Source organism: Prenolepis imparis, unplaced genomic scaffold (assembly GCF_030444845.1).
Source record: "Prenolepis imparis isolate NDT839.2.m4 unplaced genomic scaffold, iyPreImpa1.0 SCAF_6, whole genome shotgun sequence".
Taxonomy (NCBI): Eukaryota; Metazoa; Arthropoda; class Insecta; order Hymenoptera; family Formicidae; genus Prenolepis; species Prenolepis imparis.
Window position 1 is genome coordinate 15,581,058 of NW_028141164.1, and position 19,227 is coordinate 15,600,284.

Here is a 19,227-nt window from a genome sequence, read left to right on the forward strand (position 1 = left end):
AAAGTGGCAGTAGCGGCACCCTGGGCTAACGGATTAGTAGAGCGAGTCAATAGATTCATAAAATCCTCACTCACTAAATTAATTCACACCCCAGCTGAGTGGAAGGAACAGATTGGCACTTTACAGTACATAATAAATAATTCTCACCATTCTTCTATTAAAGCGAGCCCAGCAAATGTCCTATTAGGCTTCGATCAGCGCTGTCACGTAGATAGTACCTTTGCCCAGTTCACCCAGCAGTTAGCAGGCATCTCTCTCGTCGGTCGCCACCTTGTCGTGGTGAGAGGGCTCACCCAGTACACTGTCGTACTGGGTGCTAAGAGCGACCAGTACCAAGAATTCTTGGTACAAGGCCTTTTCTTGTTTGGAAAGGCGGTATGTGTGTGTGTGTGGATGTATGAATGAGGGCAGGACGGGCTCTATAGGGTTGGTACCCAACCGTCCTATGGGTGGGATCCCCAGAAAGAAAAGCCAATACTTTCACTTTTTTATCATGACGGACACAATGAAAGAGAAGAAGTTTACCGTCACAGCGGGGTCGGATACCGCAGTGGCCGGTGAGAGGGGTTGTATTGTCCCGGCAACCCCCTCATCGTCATCCAGCGTCGGGCCTCCACGGGAGTTGGAAGCGAGCTCCCGTGGTGAAATGGCGATCTGCTTCACCAAGGATGGGCCTAAAGCCGTTCAATTGCGGGGGAAGCATAAGCCTAAGGCTAGTACTTCCCAGCCGATTGTGCGGCTAACAAGGTTGGACAGAGGCGGAAAGGCCACCTCAAGGACCGCTCCCTTGACCAAAGGAGCGAGCAAGAGCCAAGCCACCACTGCGGCGAAGGGGCAGGTGTACACCTCCCCGGACCCCCAGTGGGAACATTCTTCCTCCTCCGCCTCGTCTTCAGATGCGGAGGAGGATATGGATGTGGACGTGGAGGAAGTCTCCGAGGAGCAAAGGAAAGCGGCGGAGGCTGTGGAAAGAGGCCGGGGGCGGCCTCCAACAACCTCGGAGTACGCAGGTATGACGGCGGCCCGCGCGGACCGCCTGGCTATCCTGGAGAAGGAGGTACGCTTAAAGGAGGCATTGTACGTTTTAGACGCTAGCACTCCACCCAAGCGTACTAGAGGAAGGGACAGCCTTCCCACGGAGGAGGAGCTGAGGGTTGTGCTCCAAGCGCAGAAAACCTCAGAAATTTATACCAAGGCATGTAGACACCTGATGGCTGTGGATAAAACCTCGGATGTGTCTAAGGGTCTACAATCGACCCTTAGCACTGCGCTAAGGAGAGCAGCGCGGGAGGTCCAGGCGGCATTGGGTGTCCTGATGGAGAGAGCGCGCAGTGCCTCAGAGGAGCCGGTTCCCTCGCAGGAGCTCTGCGCTCTGAAGGTATATGCAGAAACTCTCAAGAGGGGGAAGGAGAAGGCGGAGGTGGAGATAGACGACCTGAAAAGGTCGCTGGCGGAGGTCAAGGCAGAGCTTGCCACCGCTAGAGCTTCCGTCTCTCCATCGCGTCGACCCCCTGCCCTGAAGCGAAAGCTCAGGACCAGGGACATCTACATCGACCAGGAGGAGGAGAGTGACCAACCGGTTAGGGACATGGAGTGGTGCCCGAACATCCCGGCGCCAGTCACAGCTCCAACAGCAGTGGACAGGGGGACTTCTCCCGATCCAACCGCAGCGGAGGCTAATCCGACTAGTGGACTGAGTGTCCAAGAAGTCGAGGCTCTCCTGGACCAAATCAGGGAGCTGAAAGAGGAGGTGGACAGCACGCGGACCGAGATGGCGGGAGTTCTCGACTCCTCCATCGCGGCGATGCGGGGGTGTCGGGACGAGAATAGGGAGCTTCGCAAGAAGCTGGGACTTCGGGAGGGGGATAAACTTCCTACAACCGGGGTTGCACGGGGGGGAAATACTGTTGGGGGTCCATCGTCTTCGGTGAAGAAGGGAGGGGGGGGATCTCACGCAGCGGGGAATCTTAATGGTTCTGGGGGGATACGAAGGACTTATGGTCCAAGGTAGTTGGAAGAAAGTCCGAGAACGCCGATAAGCGGCAACCACGGGCAACCAAGGGGTCTGCGGCTCCGCAAGTCGGTGGGCAGACGGGACCCGGTCAAGCGGCGAAACCCGACAAGAAGCGCCGCAAGACATCGCGGAGAAAGAGGAAGAAGGGCCCGCGAGCTCCCGCAACCGCGGCCGTAACGGTCACGATCGCGGAGAGAGAGGGCAGTGACCTGTCCTACGCCCGGGTGATGGGCGAGGCGAGGGAGAAGATCTCCCTCCAAGACCTCGGCATCGCGGGGTCGAGGCTCAGGCCATCGATGATGGGGGGTCTTGTCATCGAGATCCCCGGTAAAGACCGGCTCTCAAAAGCTCGGCAGCTGGCCGAGCGGATGAGGGAGATCTTCAAGGAGAAGGAGGAGGTGAGGGTCACGCAGCCCCAGAAGACCGCGGAGTTGAGGGTCAGGGGCTTCGACGTGGCCTCCACCTCCAAGGATGTCTCCCTGGCAATCGCCGCGGAGACGGGATGTTCAGAGGAGCTCATCCGAGTGGGGGAGATCCGGCGCAGCGCCGACATTGGCCCAGGCTCAGCCTGGGTCAGCTGCCCGATATCGGTGGCCAGCAAGCTGGCCAGAGTGGGGAAGCTGCAGGTCGGGTGGAGCAGGGTCAGGGTTGAGACCCTGAAGCCTCGGCCCGTCTTTTGCTACCGGTGTCTCGGACATGGTCATGTCCGGGCCCGGTGCAAAGCAGCCGTTGACCGCAGCACCGCCTGCTACCGGTGCGGAGAGCTGGGTCACAGCGCTAAGGGGTGTTCGGCGCAACCCAAGTGTCTGGCTTGCGCTGACTTGGGCTTGCCAGCCGGACACCGACTGGGTGGTAGAGGGTGCAAACCCAAGCCACCCTCGAGGAGGAGAGAGGACGTGCCACTTGCGGAGAGGATAGCCACGGCTTCCTCGAAGCAAGTGATTACGAAGGCGAAACAGCCCGGTACACTCGCGGCGAAGCGAGTCCCTGCCGGGCCATTAGCATCGTCCTCTGGCCTGAAGAAGATACTGGCCAGTGTGAGGGAAGTGACGGAGGCTATGGAGACTGACACATAGTCAGCCTCATAGACCACCATCCTTAAGTCTGAGGATGGAGTAAACCTCCCAGTTAAGGGGGGTTTACGGGGACTGCAGAGCCACAAGTCGGGGGACTTGTGGGTCATTGCACGCAGTCCCCCGTGAGGAGGAGAGTGTGGCGCGACACCCACCTCTCCTCACGAGGAGTGAGACAACTCATGTCTCCCTCCTCGCGAGAAGGGCGCGAAACAACCGCGCAGCCTGAGTCGTTCTCGGAGGTTATGCAATAGCGGTTCCCGAGATCGACTCGTCAGGCCGAGTGTCGCCGTCTGGTTTTTAGTGGGTCGGGGGTCGCTTTTACCCCCAGCCCCACATAACCCACCTTGCCTCCCCCGAGGCGGGTGGGTATGCGGTTGCGCATTTTCCAGACGCTAAAAAAAAAAAAAAAAAAAAAAAAAAAGCAGTTAGCAGGCATAGATGTGAACCTGGAAAGAGAAAGAAACTTAAGTAGGATTAAAGCAAGCCAAGCGACAGATGCGGTGCGCAATTATAATAAAATGTATACAGATAAGCATGCGAAAAAACCGACACTCTACAGAGAGGGTGACTATGTTTTAATTAGAGATACTCGAGCGACACCAGGTGTTAGTAGTAAATTTAAACCTAAGTACAAAGGTCCTTATGTTATTCACAAAAATCTAGGGAATAATAGATATGTTGTGCGTGACATACCAGGTTTCAATATAACAGCCAGACCGCTGGACACTATATTGTCTTCCGATCGCATCAAGCCTTTGATCAAATTAGATGTACCTGAAAGTCCATCCAAAGATTAGATTATCACAATGTCAATACGTCCCTTAAAAAAAAAAAAAAAAAAAATGAGATTCCAGATGTATCTACTGTATATATATTTAGGTATATTCGTTTGTTGATTAGACTTATTTTAGATAATAAGGTAAAAACATTATAAAACTCGTCAATCGTTTTAATTCTAAGAATTACATGCACAATGTATAATGCCAAATACTTACGCGCAAAACCATGGTAATCACGTCGTTGTAACATCGTTTATAACTGCGCTCTACTATATTGTGTAACAATAAAAGATTGAATTGTTAAGACTAATGGTCGGTAAGGAAGACCACTGACATACGCACCGGGTCGGTGCTTTAGGTCAGGAGGGCCGAGCTGTAAGCATGCGCGCACAAAAGGGGCGATACCGACACCTGCTGTCACCACTCCGATGCGCACGCGCGCTCCGAAGCGCGAGAGCGGAGCAAGGTAGGCAGAGGCCTCGAGAAAGGACTCTCTCTCGAGAAGCGCTAACGTTAGGACGTGTTAAGTGCGGAAGTATTTCGGTAACAAGTGTACAGTCTAGAAAGTTCTGGAATAAAAGATTCCACGTGTTCAACCTTATATAAGTGATTTATTCTCTCTGCTCCGATCCTCTACGGCCCTTTACCAATTTCCTGAGTCTTGATACCTGCGGCCACGTGTTCCCCGTCCGTTCGGCAAATCATTGCTTTATATGACTTACAATATAATATTATCATAAACTTATATTTAAAAAACCTATCATCCTATAAAATAAAAAAAGTATAGTATTCCATTAAAAATAATAAAATTGACTTTAAAATGTTCTATACTGCGTTCACGGAGAGAACGACCACGCATTTCGTTCGGTTCGCGCAGATCCCACCCGACTGACCGCCCATTTTGCCCCCTCCACGCCGTCCAACAGCAAGGCCACACGGCCAGATCCGGCAAAACCGGCACAAGGGTCCCGCGTACAAGCAATCCAAACATTTTTTCGAACATTCGAGTTAAACAATAAAGTAAAATTATGAAATTAAGCTTATCTTATAAATAAAATATAATAATATTGTATTAATAAATAATTATTTTTAGTATTAATTTTTAGAATGCTTGGTATTAATTTTTAGATTTGAAAAAAGTAGAATAAATATATTTATAATTTGATAACGCGATGTTCTAATTATTTTACTTATTCCATTTATATAGAGTAAATTGCGCTGGGACCTTAGAGTGCAATGATACGGCATTGAGTAGCGTGCTCGCGTCTTCCCACTCGACCCCCACTCTGCCGAAACCTGCGCCGACCGTGGTCGTTCTCTCCGTGAACGCAGTATAAATACCTCCACTCATAAAATAATCGTTTTTACAATATGATGTTCCCCTTCGTACTGAACATGACAGTATAAACTATGTTTTCATACGTCTTGAAATTTCGCTAATAATTAATCAATCACTATACGAATCACTCTGTGTGTGTGTGTGTGTATACAGGGTATTAAAAAAATAGACATATCTAGAAGGGAAAGAGTAGACATGAAAACATTTGTGGTTTATACTATTTTTCTCTAGGACTTATTGTTAGTTTTAATACTACATAGTATGAAGTATGAGTTTGTGACTTAATCAAAGCATATATAAAAATAAAAAGTCAAACTATTTTAATATTGAATAAAAATGTAACAAATACATAAAAGTGATTTACTTTTTAAAACATCCTTTTATGTATTTGTTTCGTTTTTTGTTCAAATGCAGTTTAATTTTTCCATTTGTATGTTTGTTTATCACAAACTTCTATTTTATATAATATAGTATTCCAACAACGTCAGAGAAAAAAATGATATTGAAAAGCCTTTTTATTTTCAGGTTTTCTCTTTTTCTCCAAAATTTGTCGGTCTAATTTTTTAACATCTTGTATAATATATATATATACACATATATGTATATGCAATATACAGGGTGTTTAGTGTAACGGTCTGCACAATTTTAGAAATGTCTCAAACAGTTTAGAAAAAAGTTTATGTAGTGAAAATTAATTTGTTTTACGCAAGCCATTACAAACACTAAAATAATTTAGAAAAATTTTTTTTCATAAAAAATTAAATGTCACCTTTAATTTTTAAAAATGAAATCATATTTTTTTATATAAATCGATTCCTTATAATATTTTCCATAAAAAGTTATAATGTAGGATGGTAAAAAGTGAATAGTTTATGAGATATATTATACTTTAGTTTGACATAATCTAACATAAACTATGAAATATCTCATGTGTATGAAGTTAGCCCCCCATTTTTTAATTTTAAATGTTTTTTTAGTTGTTCCAGATTGTTCTATGTTTGTTCTATAATGTTCCAGAATTATAAGACTAAAAACCAAAAAAACAAGACAAAAAACGCAAGAAAACGGTTTTTTGTAGCGACCCCCCATTTATTGAAAAATCCAATTTTTTTGGTTGTTCTGGATTGTTCTAGTTGTTCTAAACATTGTTCCAAAGTATTAGTTTAATTGGTAAAAAATTTTAAGAGATATTTAAAAAAAACAAAAATTAAAAAAACGTTTTTTGCCATTCTTTCATAAACAAAATAACTTACAACATTGTCGATTTAGATCATGTTTATAACCGTGTAGAACAACTCAGAACAAAATTTTTAAGACCGGAACAACAGTGTAAGGCCCACTTTATTCTAGATCGAAAAAACTTTTTTTATATTTTTTGGGGTAAAAGACTTGTTCCAGGCTTCCCGCTTTAAAACTAACAATAGTTTTAAAGCGGGAAGCCTGGAACAAGTTTTTTTACCCCAAGAAAATAGAATAAAGTTTCTAGCTCAAGAGTAAAGTGGGCCTTACCCTGTTGTTCCGGTTTTAAAAATTTTGTTCTGAGTTGTTCTAGTCGAGAACATGATAGTTTTAAAGCGGGAAGCCTGGAACAAGTCTTTTACCCATTAAAATCGAAAAATAAAATTTTCCGATCAAGAGTAAAGTGGGCCTTATATTGTTGTTCTGGGCTTCAAAATTTTGTTCTGAGTTGTTCTACACGGTTATAAACATGATCTAAATCGACAATGTTGTAAGTTATTTTGTTTATGAAAGAATGGCAAAAAACGTTTTTTTTAAATATCTCTTAAAATTGTTTACCAATCAAACTAATACTTTGGAACAATATTTAGAACAACTAGAACAATCCAGAACAACCAAAAAATTGGATTTTTCAAAAAATGGGGGGCCGCTACAAAAAACCTTTTTTTGTCTTGTTTTTTGGTTTTAGTCTTATAATTCTGGAACATTATAGAACAAACATAGAACAATCTGGAACAACTAAAATAACATTTAAAATTAAAAAATGGGGGGCTAACTTCATACACATAAATATCTCATAAAATTATTTTCCAATGATTTTATTTGAATACTTTTATGCTCAAAATAATAAAAGAATTCAATTCGTATAACAAAAACACATCGTTGTTTTGAAGAAAAAAAATATAAATTGCAACTAGCAGCTACATATTTTTCTAAAACTAAAATATCGAGAAACTGTTAATTCTTTCACCATCCCATCCTATCCTTATAATTTTTTATATATGGCTGCTTTTGCGAGAAAATCAAAATGATCCAGATTAAAATGATCCTGTGCTGTGATTCGTCAAATCTAAAATTTCACTTAATTTCATTCTGTTAGATAAATGTACCGAAATAATCTAAGTTGCGCAAATTAATGATGTATTTGAACATTACCGCCCGCCTCAGGGGCGTGATAAGCGCCGCTGAAATGAATGAGAATTGATATAATGATACAAATTAAGCGAATTATGCTACGAAAATAATTACAATTAGTACAAATTTAATCGAATTATGAGACAAATGACAAGTGACGCAATTGGAAAATTTGACCATTAAATGCGCGTATAGAATTTGCAACGAATTGAAGTGGACAAAGTTATGAATCGATCGGAAGCGGATATAACTTGACAATCGGTCGCTTAAACTCGGATGCGGCTGTGTGCACGGTGACAACGCGGGTTCTACCGTCGGTACCGGGATGTATCGCAGTTACTCGCGCTAACGGCCACTTAGACGGTGGGAATCGTTCATCGGTAATTAGCACGAGAGAACGGAGTGAGATCGAATTGGAAGATTGCTGCCACTTATTTCGAGTTTGGAGTCGTTGCAAATATTCGGTGGACCACCGATGCCAAAAGCGTTCTACCATGTGGCGAATGAGTTGCCACCGTGATAACCGTGAGATGGGAGTTTCATTCAAGGATGGTTCTGGTATTACAATTAAAGATTCGCCGACAAGAAAATGAGCGGGAGTGAGCGCGGCGACGTCGGCGGGATCATCGGAGAGCGCACAAAGTGGTCGTGAGTTCAAGACCGCCTCGATTTGTATAAGGAGGGTGTTAAACTCCTCGAAAGTTAGTACGGATTCCCCGAGAACGCGGCGAAGGTGAAATTTGACGGACTTCACCGCGGCTTCCCATTTTCCGCCGAAGTGCGGAGCGGACGGAGGGTTGAACCTCCACGATGTTCCGTCGGCGGCAAGAAGATGCGCTAGTTCGGCGACGTTTTCGGACGCGGCAGAGAACATACGACGAAGTTCCGCGTCGGCGCCCACGAAATTTGTGCCGCAGTCGCTTGTTAACGTGCTACATCGGCCGCGTTTGCTGATGAATCGTCGAAATGCGGCGAGGAATCCTGACGCGGAATAATCCGTGGCGAGCTCGAGATGAACTGCTGACGTGGTGAAGCACACGAACACGACGAGATAGCCTTTGTAAGTACGGGCATTTCGCCCACGCCAGGAGCGGAGATGAAACGGACCGGCGTAATCTACGCCGGAGTTCAAGAATGGGCGCGTCGGTGTAACGCGCGAAGCTGGTAACGAGCCCATCATTTCACTGGCGGTTGCAGCGCGATGTCGAGCGCATCGGACGCATCTGCGGATGAAGGCACTGACTGGAGCACGGTCGCCTAGGATCCAAAATTGTTGCCGCAAGATCGAAATAACAATTTGAACTCCTCCGTGAAGCGTCTGTCGGTGGATATCTGAAATGTTGAGATGTGAAAAAGTCGAACACGAGGCAAAATAGCGGGATGTTTACTATCCGCATCGAGGATTGAATTCTTCAGTCGTCCACCAACGCGAAGAATCCCCTCGGAGTCAACAAATGGAGCGAGTTTGAGAAGTGGATGTGGTCGCGGTAGACCCAGTCAGCACATAAGTCCCCTGAATGTACGACATCCGTAAGATTCAAAGTACGTCTATTGAATCTCGTGTATGTACATAGGATGTCCAAAAACGTATATACATGAATGAGATGTCCGTAGTACATCTTATGTACACACAAATATGGATATACGTAGAAGCTTCAAAAACTTATATATGTAGAATATACAAAAAACGGATATACACATATTGAATATCCATAGTACATGCAATATACATACGCATTTTACATGTGCAATATTTCCAGAAACGTATATACATAGGATATATGAAATCGGATATACAAATAGTGGACATCCGTAATATATCTTATGTTCATACATATATGGATATACGTAGAAGATCCAAAAACGCATATACGTACGATATACAAAATGGATATACGATCTATGAAATATATATAGTATATCTTATGTACATACGCAATGGATATTCGTAGGAACTCCAAAAACGTGAACACATAGGATATACAAAAACGGATGTACGAATATTGAATATCTATAGTACATCTTATGTACATACGCAATGGATATTTATAGGTACTCCAAAAATGTGTACACATAAGATATACAAAAACGGATATACAAATATTGAATATTTATAGTATATCTTATGTACATACGCAATGGATATTTATAGGAACTCCAAAAACGTGTACACATATTTGGATTGGGGTCTGAAATTGATTACTGATAGATTATCAAGTCACTGAATTTAAATATCCCTAGCCCACGAAAATTTTAAAATAAAAAATTATCAGTATTTTGAGGATAAAAGTAACGAAAAAGTTTCAAAAAATGGTCAATTATGATATTTATTTTATTCTTTAAGTGATCTTGATTTATTTGCTAAATCATAGTTTTTCAATTGGCATATTTCGATTTGTTTATTTTATTGTCTATTGGAGAAGTTTTTAATGATTGAATTTAAGTTTTAGGAATTTCTAAGCGTTTATTAATATGTGTGTATAGATGACTTGGCTTATCGTTCGATTCAAAGAGGATGATACTGTTGAGGCAGTACCGAAAAAATGGTTTCTGATAAAAGAATCTGCATGCTATTGGCCACCACAAAGTTACGATACTGCAGCTATTAAAGCAGCAATAAAAAATCAGCATAGTCCTGACTCGAGATGAATGAAATACGGAGCAATTATTTTAGGCACATACGGTAAATATAAATATTGTTTATATTATATTAAATTTATATTATGTAAAATTATATTATGTAAAATTTTTATAAAAAATAAATCATTAACTTAATAAAGAATTACACACACACACACACACACACACACACACACACACACACACACACACACACACACACACACACACACACACACACACACACACAAACTATATTATTAATACAACATTAAAGAGGACATGAATACGTCACGGCGTAGGATGTTGATGTACATAAATATGCCACGCCATGACGTACTCATGGAATATCCTCTTAAAATTTATAATTATCAAAAATTTATTATAACAAGTTCTGCAATGCAGAATAGTTCTGTGCATATTTAGCAGCTTCATGCAATTAACATCGTTATTTCGTAATACCATACACTTGTTTAACAATTATTCTATAATGTACAACAAATGGTGCTACTTATTAGTTATATTGTTCGTTATTGAATACATAAGTACTGTTTGTTTAGGTGATTTAAAAATTGCTAAAAAAAAGGCAATCAAAGCTCAAAGTACAGACGATCTTTCATTACATACGGAGATTTTAACGAAAAAAAATAATAAAATACATAAGCGGAGACAAGGCACGAATAAACACAAGGATTACTCAGATACTGATAAGTCCTATGAGTCTAATTGTGATACGTCTGATGAAGATAATAACACGTACCCATCATTTCCACTTTCTGGCAACAGACATGTTGAACACGGTAAAATGATTACTTTTCTAGTAAGAATTCGTTTTATTTGCAAAAAGTAATTTTCTTTCTATTTAACAGATAGTAATCGCTCTCCAACGTCAATATCAAAATATTACTAATAGTAAGTATTTTTGAAACTTGAATCTTCATATAAAATATTTGCATTATTAATTAGATCAATATACTGAAGAAAACAAATTCCAAAGCCGCGTACTGGTTTGTCGCGTATCCTCATAACATCACAATTAAGATGGGACCCGTTATAACCTTGTAAATCAAAAATTGAATACAATGATAAACAAACGGGCTTCTCCGTTCAATGTCACTATTTCGCTAAAATATAATAGAAATGATATGGTAATGAATAGGCAAGTTTAGATGTGCACGCATTGCATAAGCCCGTTGCAAGTTCATCCCTTTGGTTTCATATCAATCTGTGAACAACGTATCATTCATATGTATTATTAATCGAAAATATAGATTATGCTGTAAAGCAACGGGAAATAATTTTATTGCGTATACCTTTATCGCACCATTACTTATAATTCAAAATTATACAATACACGGATGTGCAGCAAGTCTGAACACGGCTTAGCGATTTACATTTAAATATCTACTTTTGTGTTAGGTAACATATTCAATTATAATATATATGTACATTTAAAAAATTAATTATTTTAAAACATAACATTGATGTTTTTTCAATTCTAATAGTATATTAATTTATTCCACTCTAAAGCCGGTAGCACATGGGTACATTTAATGCAGAGCGGAAAAAGTCATCAACACATGTATTCCTATGGTAGATAGCTACGGCAGGCCTACCGCAGTCCGCCGTAGTGTACTATCATAGGAATAAGGTGTTGAAACTTTTTCTGCTCCGCATTGAATCCACTCGTGTATTACCGGCTTTAATTTAACAAGTTTGTTGTTATACAACAACAATTACATTAAATAACCATCATTAATTAAATGGATAATATTTTCTTGTTATTTTAAGATAACTTCAAACCAACTACCGACAGCGTTCACAATGCTGGTAAATAATTATTTTCATTCCTTATATGTTTTTGTATTTTCTAAATATTCCTTTTTGTATAATATTCTAATAATATCTAATACAACTCAACTTTCAGAATTTTCAGAATTCAGAAGACAATTTCTTAAAGAAATTCATCTGATTAATCTAAAATTAAATGACCTTATAAGTAATGTTAATATACTTGTAAAAAAAGCCCGATATACTGATGAGCCAGAACTAAATGATGACACTAATACGGCTGTTAAGACTCTACTACAATCATTTCTAGTCATTACAGAGCAGCAACTAATGTCGATGGAAGAATGGCTATCTAGTTCAGCTGATAACATACATGCACTGGTGTGTACTTAATTATCTCTTATTATTTAGATTTTATTTTACATGACAAAAATTATTTTCTAATAAATAACTTCTATTATTTTGTAAATTTTATATTTTAGAGTCATCAACTGCGTTTAATTGGAGGCACAGATCTTCCCCATGTAATCAAGGGCATTATGTCGAGAGTAATTTCAAACGAAGTTGGGATGCTATATTCCTGGGAGGGAGCTCGGCAAAAAAAGCTTTTAAATCGTTAAAGTTCGTCCAAGTTATCATTGGTAAAATATATTATTTTATATACTCTACATCAAAACAATTATAAGTACATATATGTACACACGCTTGAGTCAAGCCTCGCAACGTAATCGTGTTGCATAATCAAATGATGCTTAAATAGAAAAATTTGAATTTGAATTTAATTTTGTTACATAACTTTGTCGCTTTCATTCCTTCATTCACTTTCTTTTTTTATTTAATAGTTTATAATAGTTTATAAATTTTATTTATAGTTTCCTATAGGTTTGTGGCACACAATCTATAAGAAAGTCTGACGTTGTATCCAATACTGCGTAATTGCATTAATGCGTAACATCATTTCACGTGCGACGCAGAAATACTGACAATCAGTAGGTCACTCCGAGTCTCAAGCTGTAACTCTGTAATACGTGTATTATACGATGATGTTACGCATTAAAGTTCGCAGATCTGTTTACACCGGTTACGTTCCACAGTTATGTTGTAAGGCTCGCCTCATATGCGTACGTAGCTTTATATTCACTGTATGATTTTAGGTGTTGTTCGACTGAACTCTAAGACAAAATCTGCAACAGAATCGAATATCATAGAAGTAATAAAAAATTGGCTAGTTAGAAGTAAAGAACGCAGTAACAAGTTTCAACCGAAAAATAAAACACAAAACACTGTGTGTCAAACAGATTCCGTTTGTGAAACAGGCTCTGCTTGTGAAACAGTCTCCGTTTCTGAAAAAGAACTTCATGATTAAGATACAACTTGGCATTATTATTATTTGTTTTACATTTATTAAAAATTAAAAGTACAGCAAGGCTTTAATGTTTTAATACAAATAATTTGTTTTAAATACAAATAATTTGATTGTTCTGCTACTACTATTTGCATTTATCATTTTTGTTTTATTTAATTTAGTGTACATTTATCAGTATTTATTTTTGTTTTTATTTCAGTTAAGAGTTATTTTTATTTTAAAACTTCAAAACATGTCGTTTAAATATATCATTTTGTTAAAATACTTATTTTATTTTTGTAATTATTTGATTTATTTAGTTTATTTTTATTAAGTTGCCTTATAATGTTGGTACAGAAAATTTATGCACTAAAAAAATTTAATATTACATAAAAAATATTAATATTATATAACAATACACATACGTATATATATATATATATATATATATATATGTTTATTTAGATGTTTTAAAATATATATATTCTGAATTATAAAGTTTAAAAATATGCATTGTATTATATTTTTTCAATATGTCCTTTCCAATTGCTTTATCCCTTCCTTACATATTTCATTATTTTAATCGATTAATTCGACAAGACATCAGGTTCTTTATCTTAGGTTTTGATCATTTTGTATTTAGTATTTTATCATAAAGACAAATTTTCGAACTAATAATTAATTATCTACATTTAATTGTGTACAGAATATATTATATGCGTATGTATTACAAATAAGTTCATTCGACATTGGATATCCGTACTATATACATAACATGACGTACAAAATATGTTTTTCGAATATTATAAAAAATATATGCTAAAAAATTATATTGATATACGAAAATGTATGTATATATACAGTGGAATATACATATCCACTGTACATACATTTTCGTATATCAATATAATTTTTTAGCATATATTTTTTATAATATTCGAAAACATATTTTGTACGTCATATTATGTATATTAGTACGGATATCCAATGTCGAATGAAGTTATTTGTAATACACACATATATATATCCTGTACAATTAAAGGTAGATAATTAAAGTATTAATTTGAAAATTTGTCACGTCTTTATAATAAAATACTAAATACAAAGTGATCAAAACCTATATATGGAAATATATTGAATCTTCCCGGGATCTCAAATAGTATATACATATAATATACGAAAATGTATGTACATTGAATGTACATATGGATATACATTGGGTATACGTAGTACATGCATGTAATGTACAATATACGTTCTTTGGATATACATACGATATGCTAAAAGTGCGACTATATGGATATACGAAAATGTATGTTTCGTGTATGTACAGTGGATGTACAAATGGATGTATAATGGAACTACCTGAGACCTACGGCGCATTGCTTTTGAACATATATACGACCTGCAATGGACATCTTTCAGATGTGTTACGATATACACAGAATATCCAGAATCCGTTTCCGTATATTCTATGTACATTCAGGGGATCTTCTGTGCTGACTGGGGAGTGACTCCTTGAGTGCAGAGCTCCAGTTCTCGTCCGAAATATGCCCTCTGCGTCGTCTTCAGCCAAAATATTTGGGCATTGCAGATTTCATCGACAGTCAATGTAGCGGAGGAAGAGCTCTGAATCGGTCTGCTGCTCGAATGATCCAAGCCGTCGTGCGAAGAAGAGTCGTGAGGTTGGAAAATCGCTCTATAAGGTCCCAGCATTCAGGTGGTGTTTTTATTAGAGAAACTTGTGCTGGTTTCTGCTGGCGCTCTTCCAGGTCGGCTGCTTGATCGATCGGAGGAGCTCCTGACGACCAGTCAACTGAGGGACCCTGAAGCCAGGGCGGTCCTTGCCACCATAGATGATGCTGATGAAGTTGCTGAGGAGTGAGGCCACGAGATAGACAATCGGCCGGATTGTCTACACCTGCGACGTGATGCCATCGAGCGTTAGGAGTTAACTCTTGAATAGTGGCGACGCGATTGCAGACGAACTCCTTCCATTGTGATGGATGTCCTTTGATCCACGCGAGGCTGATGGTAGAGTCGGTCCACAGGTGAGCAGGCACGTGGTGAAAATCGAGAATATCTCGAATTCGAGCGAGAAGACGCGCTAGCAGAACAGCGGCTGACAGCTCCAAGCGAGGAATCGTCTAATGTTTGACTGGAGCGACCTTGCTTTTTGCCGCTAGAAGTGTAATCCTAGCATCGGCGTAATGATGAAAGGTTCGAAGATAAAGGACAGCTCCGAATGCTTCTTGAGAGGCGTCCGCAAATCCGTGGAATTCTACGCCTGATGTTGAAGGAGATGTCCCGATCCATCGAGGTACGGAGATGTCCGACAAATTCGTTATGTTTTCGTCGACGATGATCCACTCACGAGCGAGCTCTGGAGGAAGCGGGTCGTCCCATCCGACTTGAGACTTCCAAAGTCGCTGGATGAAAATTTTTCCAACGATGGTAACGGAATCCATCCGAGAGGGTCGAACACTTTAGCTATGCGGGAGAGCGCTGATCGCTTTGTGAGCGGTCTAGATAACCTTGGCTGGCTCACGTGAAAGGCGAAGACGTCGGAATCTTGATGCCATGTGAGGCCGAGAGTTCGAACTTCTGATGGCAGTTCTCGTGCGACTGGATGGTCGCGTTGCATCGCGATTTTTGAGAGAAGAGAGTCATCGTTTGACGCCCATTTCTGCGGTTGAAAGCCGCCCGCCTTGAGGAGTTTCACCAACTGCTTGGCCTTTGTTTGAGCCTCCTGTAGAGTGTCAGCACCAGAGAGGATGTCGTCAACATACATGTCCTTCAACAAGATTTTAGCTGCTTGCGGAAAGGTTTTTTCTTCGTCGAAGGCGAGCTGTTGCATCACTCGAAGAGCGAGATAAGGGGCACACGTTAGGCCGTATGTCACCGTGGTGAGTTGGAATTCATGAGGCTCTCCCTTTTCACTCCACAGAATTCGTTGACAGTCTCGATCATCCTGGTGAACGGATATCTGTCGGTACATTTTAATAATGTCAGCGGAGAAGGACGGCGTCGAGATCCTGCTGCAGTTTAGGTCCAGAGTGAAGAACGTCATTGAGTGAGACACCAGAAGTTGTTTGAGCTGAGCCGTTAAAGACGACTCTTAACTTTGTCGTAGAGCTGGACTCTCGAAGAACTCCATGGTGCGGAAGATAGACTGGAGTTCTCGTAGTAGTGGGTGATGCTCGTTGCATATGACCCAAGGCCTCGTACTCCGTCATAAAATCGATGTACAGCTTGCCGAAAGCTGAATTTCGATTGATTCGATTCAGCACGACGGTGAAGAGACGAGAAGCAGAAGATCTGGATTCACCGAGCGGCTGATGAGTTGAGCGGAACGGTAATCGAACGATATACGAGGTCTGTAAATAAAATAATGAGACTTTTTCGAGATGAACTTTTATTTATAATTTAACTATAATTTAACTCTGTCTCCTTCAAAATAGTTCCCTTGGGAAGCCACGCAGCGCCTGAGACGTTGTTTCCAGACTTCATAGCAGTGCTGGAACTCAGAAACCTGAATGGCCTTCAGCTGGTCGGTTACAGCCGCTTTTACGTTTTCATAAGTATCAAAGTGACGGTCGTGTGGTTCAAATTCAGCTCGTCTGCGATCAATCTGACAGTTAACCGACGGTCAGACCGCACAAGATCTCGAATTCGTTCCACATTTTCGTCATTTCTCGACGTTGATGGCCTTCCAGACCGAGACTCATCTTCAACTGATTCCAGACCTTCGGAAAATGCCTTGAACCACTTGAACACTTGGGCTCTTGACAAAGCAGCATCACCGTAGACCTGTTGGAGTTTTGCCAGAGTCTTAGTCGCGTTGTAGCCAAGTTTCAAACAGAACTTAATCGGACACTCTTGCTCGTAATTCCGCTCGCTCATTATAGTGACGCAGCAAAAAAAATGACTTTGCAAAAAAAGCTCTCACAATCCACCTGTTGACACGAGCGACTTGCCACTCACGCTGAAGCTACATAAGATGTTGAAGTGCGCCCACTGTGGCGCGGAGACGCGCAGTGTTACCAATTCGTGCGGTCTGGTACCAGTCTCATTACTTTATTTACAGACCTCGTATCTACCGGAGCTGTCTCGAGAATGAGTTTCGAGGAAATGTTTTTCACATTCGAGTTCGTCCGGAGTAAGATGCCTGGGTGAAGATGAAGCGATTTCTTCTTGAATCCAGAATTTTTGAAGTTCGTCGTTAAGATCGACATTTGCTGTTGATTGGATGGAGAACGACGTTGGAGAAGAATCGGACGTTGAAGAGCCGACAGGTCCGGAGATGATCCAGCCGAAGAGCGTATCCTGAGCGGTGAGAGCTGATGATGACTCACGCTGAATGGGTCCGCGGAGGAACGACCCATAGACATCGGCGCCTAGCAAGATGTCAATGAAGCCGGGTGTTGCGAAGTTCGGATCAGCTAAAGGCAAATGATCGAGATGATTCAAGGTTGTTGTCTCTACCTTTTCCGCCGGAATACGACCGGTAATTCGAGGTAATATGAATGCCGAGACGGTGACCTCGACGGATGGATCGATGCACGAACGAAGACGAAGAGAGACTGCTCCGCGAGTTGAGCCAACCTTTTGAGAGCCGACACTGACGATTGGCACGGAGGCTCGGCAGCGTGGAAGGCGGAGTAGCTGCACTAACGACTCCTGGATGAGAGAGATCTCGGATCCTTGATCCAACAGCGCTCGAATTTCAATGTTATCACCTCTCTCGGTCACTAGCGTCATGCAAGCTGTTGCGAGAAGAACTTGCGGACGCTCGAGTTGAATGGCGGCGTGATGCGAACGGACAGTTTCGGAGGTGGATGGTCCCGATGATGGAGCGCTGGACGATGGCGTGGTGTCCTGTGACGGTGACGTGATGGACGAAGAAGTGACCTGGCGGTGAAGCAGCGAATGATGCTGACCCTTGCAATGACGACATCTCTTCAGGGTGCGGCATTCGCTGAGGCGAAGCGAGCCGAGGCAATTAAAGCATAAGCTTTTGCGGTTGACGAAATCTTGACGTTCGGTGAGAGGCTTCAGAGCGAATTCTGGGCACGAAGATATATAATGTGCGGCGTTGCAGAATGAGCATTTAACTGCACTAGTCGTTGCGGCGTGAGAACGAACTGTCGCCTTTGATTTTGCGTTTGACTTTGCTGCAATCGCAGCTGGTTTTGAAACGCGAGACTGAACCGTTTCTAATGCTCGAATACGACCTTCAAGGAATAATTCAAGTTGTTCGAACGTTGCAAGGTCGTTCGAATTTCCTTGCTCGAGCTCCCATGCTTCCAAGGTGTGTGTGTCAAGGCGCCGGGTTACGACGTAAACGATCAGGATGTCCCAATACTCGGTAGGCGCACCGAGGGACTCCAAGGCGCCAAGCGATTCCTTGACGGTTGACAGGAGAGTCTTGAGATCGGAGCTAGATTTTTGAGTTAGCGTCTTCAACTCGAAGATTCGCTCTAGATACGTAGCGACCAGAATTCGACGATTTTCGTACCGAGATGTGAGTGCTTGCCAGGCGCGCGAGAAATTCTCGGCTGTTACCGGTATGTTGGCGAGATATCGAGCTGCTTCTCCGGTAGTTTGAGATTTCAGGTAGTGCATCTTCTCGACGCACGGGATGTCGCGATTTGATCCGACCATCGAGTGAAATAGATCGCGAAACGAAGGCCATTCGTGATAGTCACCGGAGAATTTAGGTAGACTGATTTTTGGAAGTGCGCGACCAGAGGCTGAGCGCGAGTTCTTATTTTGCATGGACTCATTTGCATCTTCATGATGTTCGAGCAACGGTTCGCGTATTTGCATAAGGCTGGACTTGGAATCGTAATACGATTCTTCGCATCTCGAATATAAGTCATCCGCAAAAT

At 41.5% G+C, this 19,227-nt stretch overlaps 3 protein-coding genes and 1 pseudogene across 3 annotated transcripts in view; 1 reads left to right on the forward strand and 3 right to left on the reverse strand.

Annotated features, from left to right (window-relative positions):
- Positions 1-7,804: 7,804 nt before the first annotated feature.
- LOC145937803 (uncharacterized) lies at positions 7,805-8,758 on the reverse strand. The gene has a single exon (XM_083041176.1). The coding sequence runs from the start codon at positions 8,756-8,758 to the stop codon at positions 7,805-7,807; it is 954 nt and encodes a 317-aa protein (XP_082897302.1).
- Positions 8,759-10,065: 1,307 nt separating this feature from the next.
- Positions 10,066-13,359, forward strand: LOC145937382 (uncharacterized; annotated as a pseudogene).
- A 2,321-nt stretch (positions 13,360-15,680) lies between these two features.
- Positions 15,681-16,334, reverse strand: LOC145937804 (uncharacterized). The gene has a single exon (XM_083041177.1). The coding sequence runs from the start codon at positions 16,332-16,334 to the stop codon at positions 15,681-15,683; it is 654 nt and encodes a 217-aa protein (XP_082897303.1).
- A 1,079-nt stretch (positions 16,335-17,413) lies between these two features.
- The window catches only part of LOC145937805 (uncharacterized), a 3,919-nt gene continuing 2,105 nt past the window's right edge, over positions 17,414-19,227 (reverse strand). Inside the window, exon 2 of the mRNA XM_083041178.1 lies at positions 17,414-19,202. Within this exon, the coding sequence (XP_082897304.1) occupies positions 17,414-19,202 (1,789 nt within the window). The remainder of the gene's footprint in view (positions 19,203-19,227) is intronic.

Coding starts and splice junctions, on each gene's coding strand:
- LOC145937803 (XM_083041176.1), bottom strand. CDS start 8,758: ATGGGCTCGTTACCAGCTTCGCGCGTTACACCGACGCGCCCATTCTTG.
- LOC145937804 (XM_083041177.1), bottom strand. CDS start 16,334: ATGTACCGACAGATATCCGTTCACCAGGATGATCGAGACTGTCAACGA.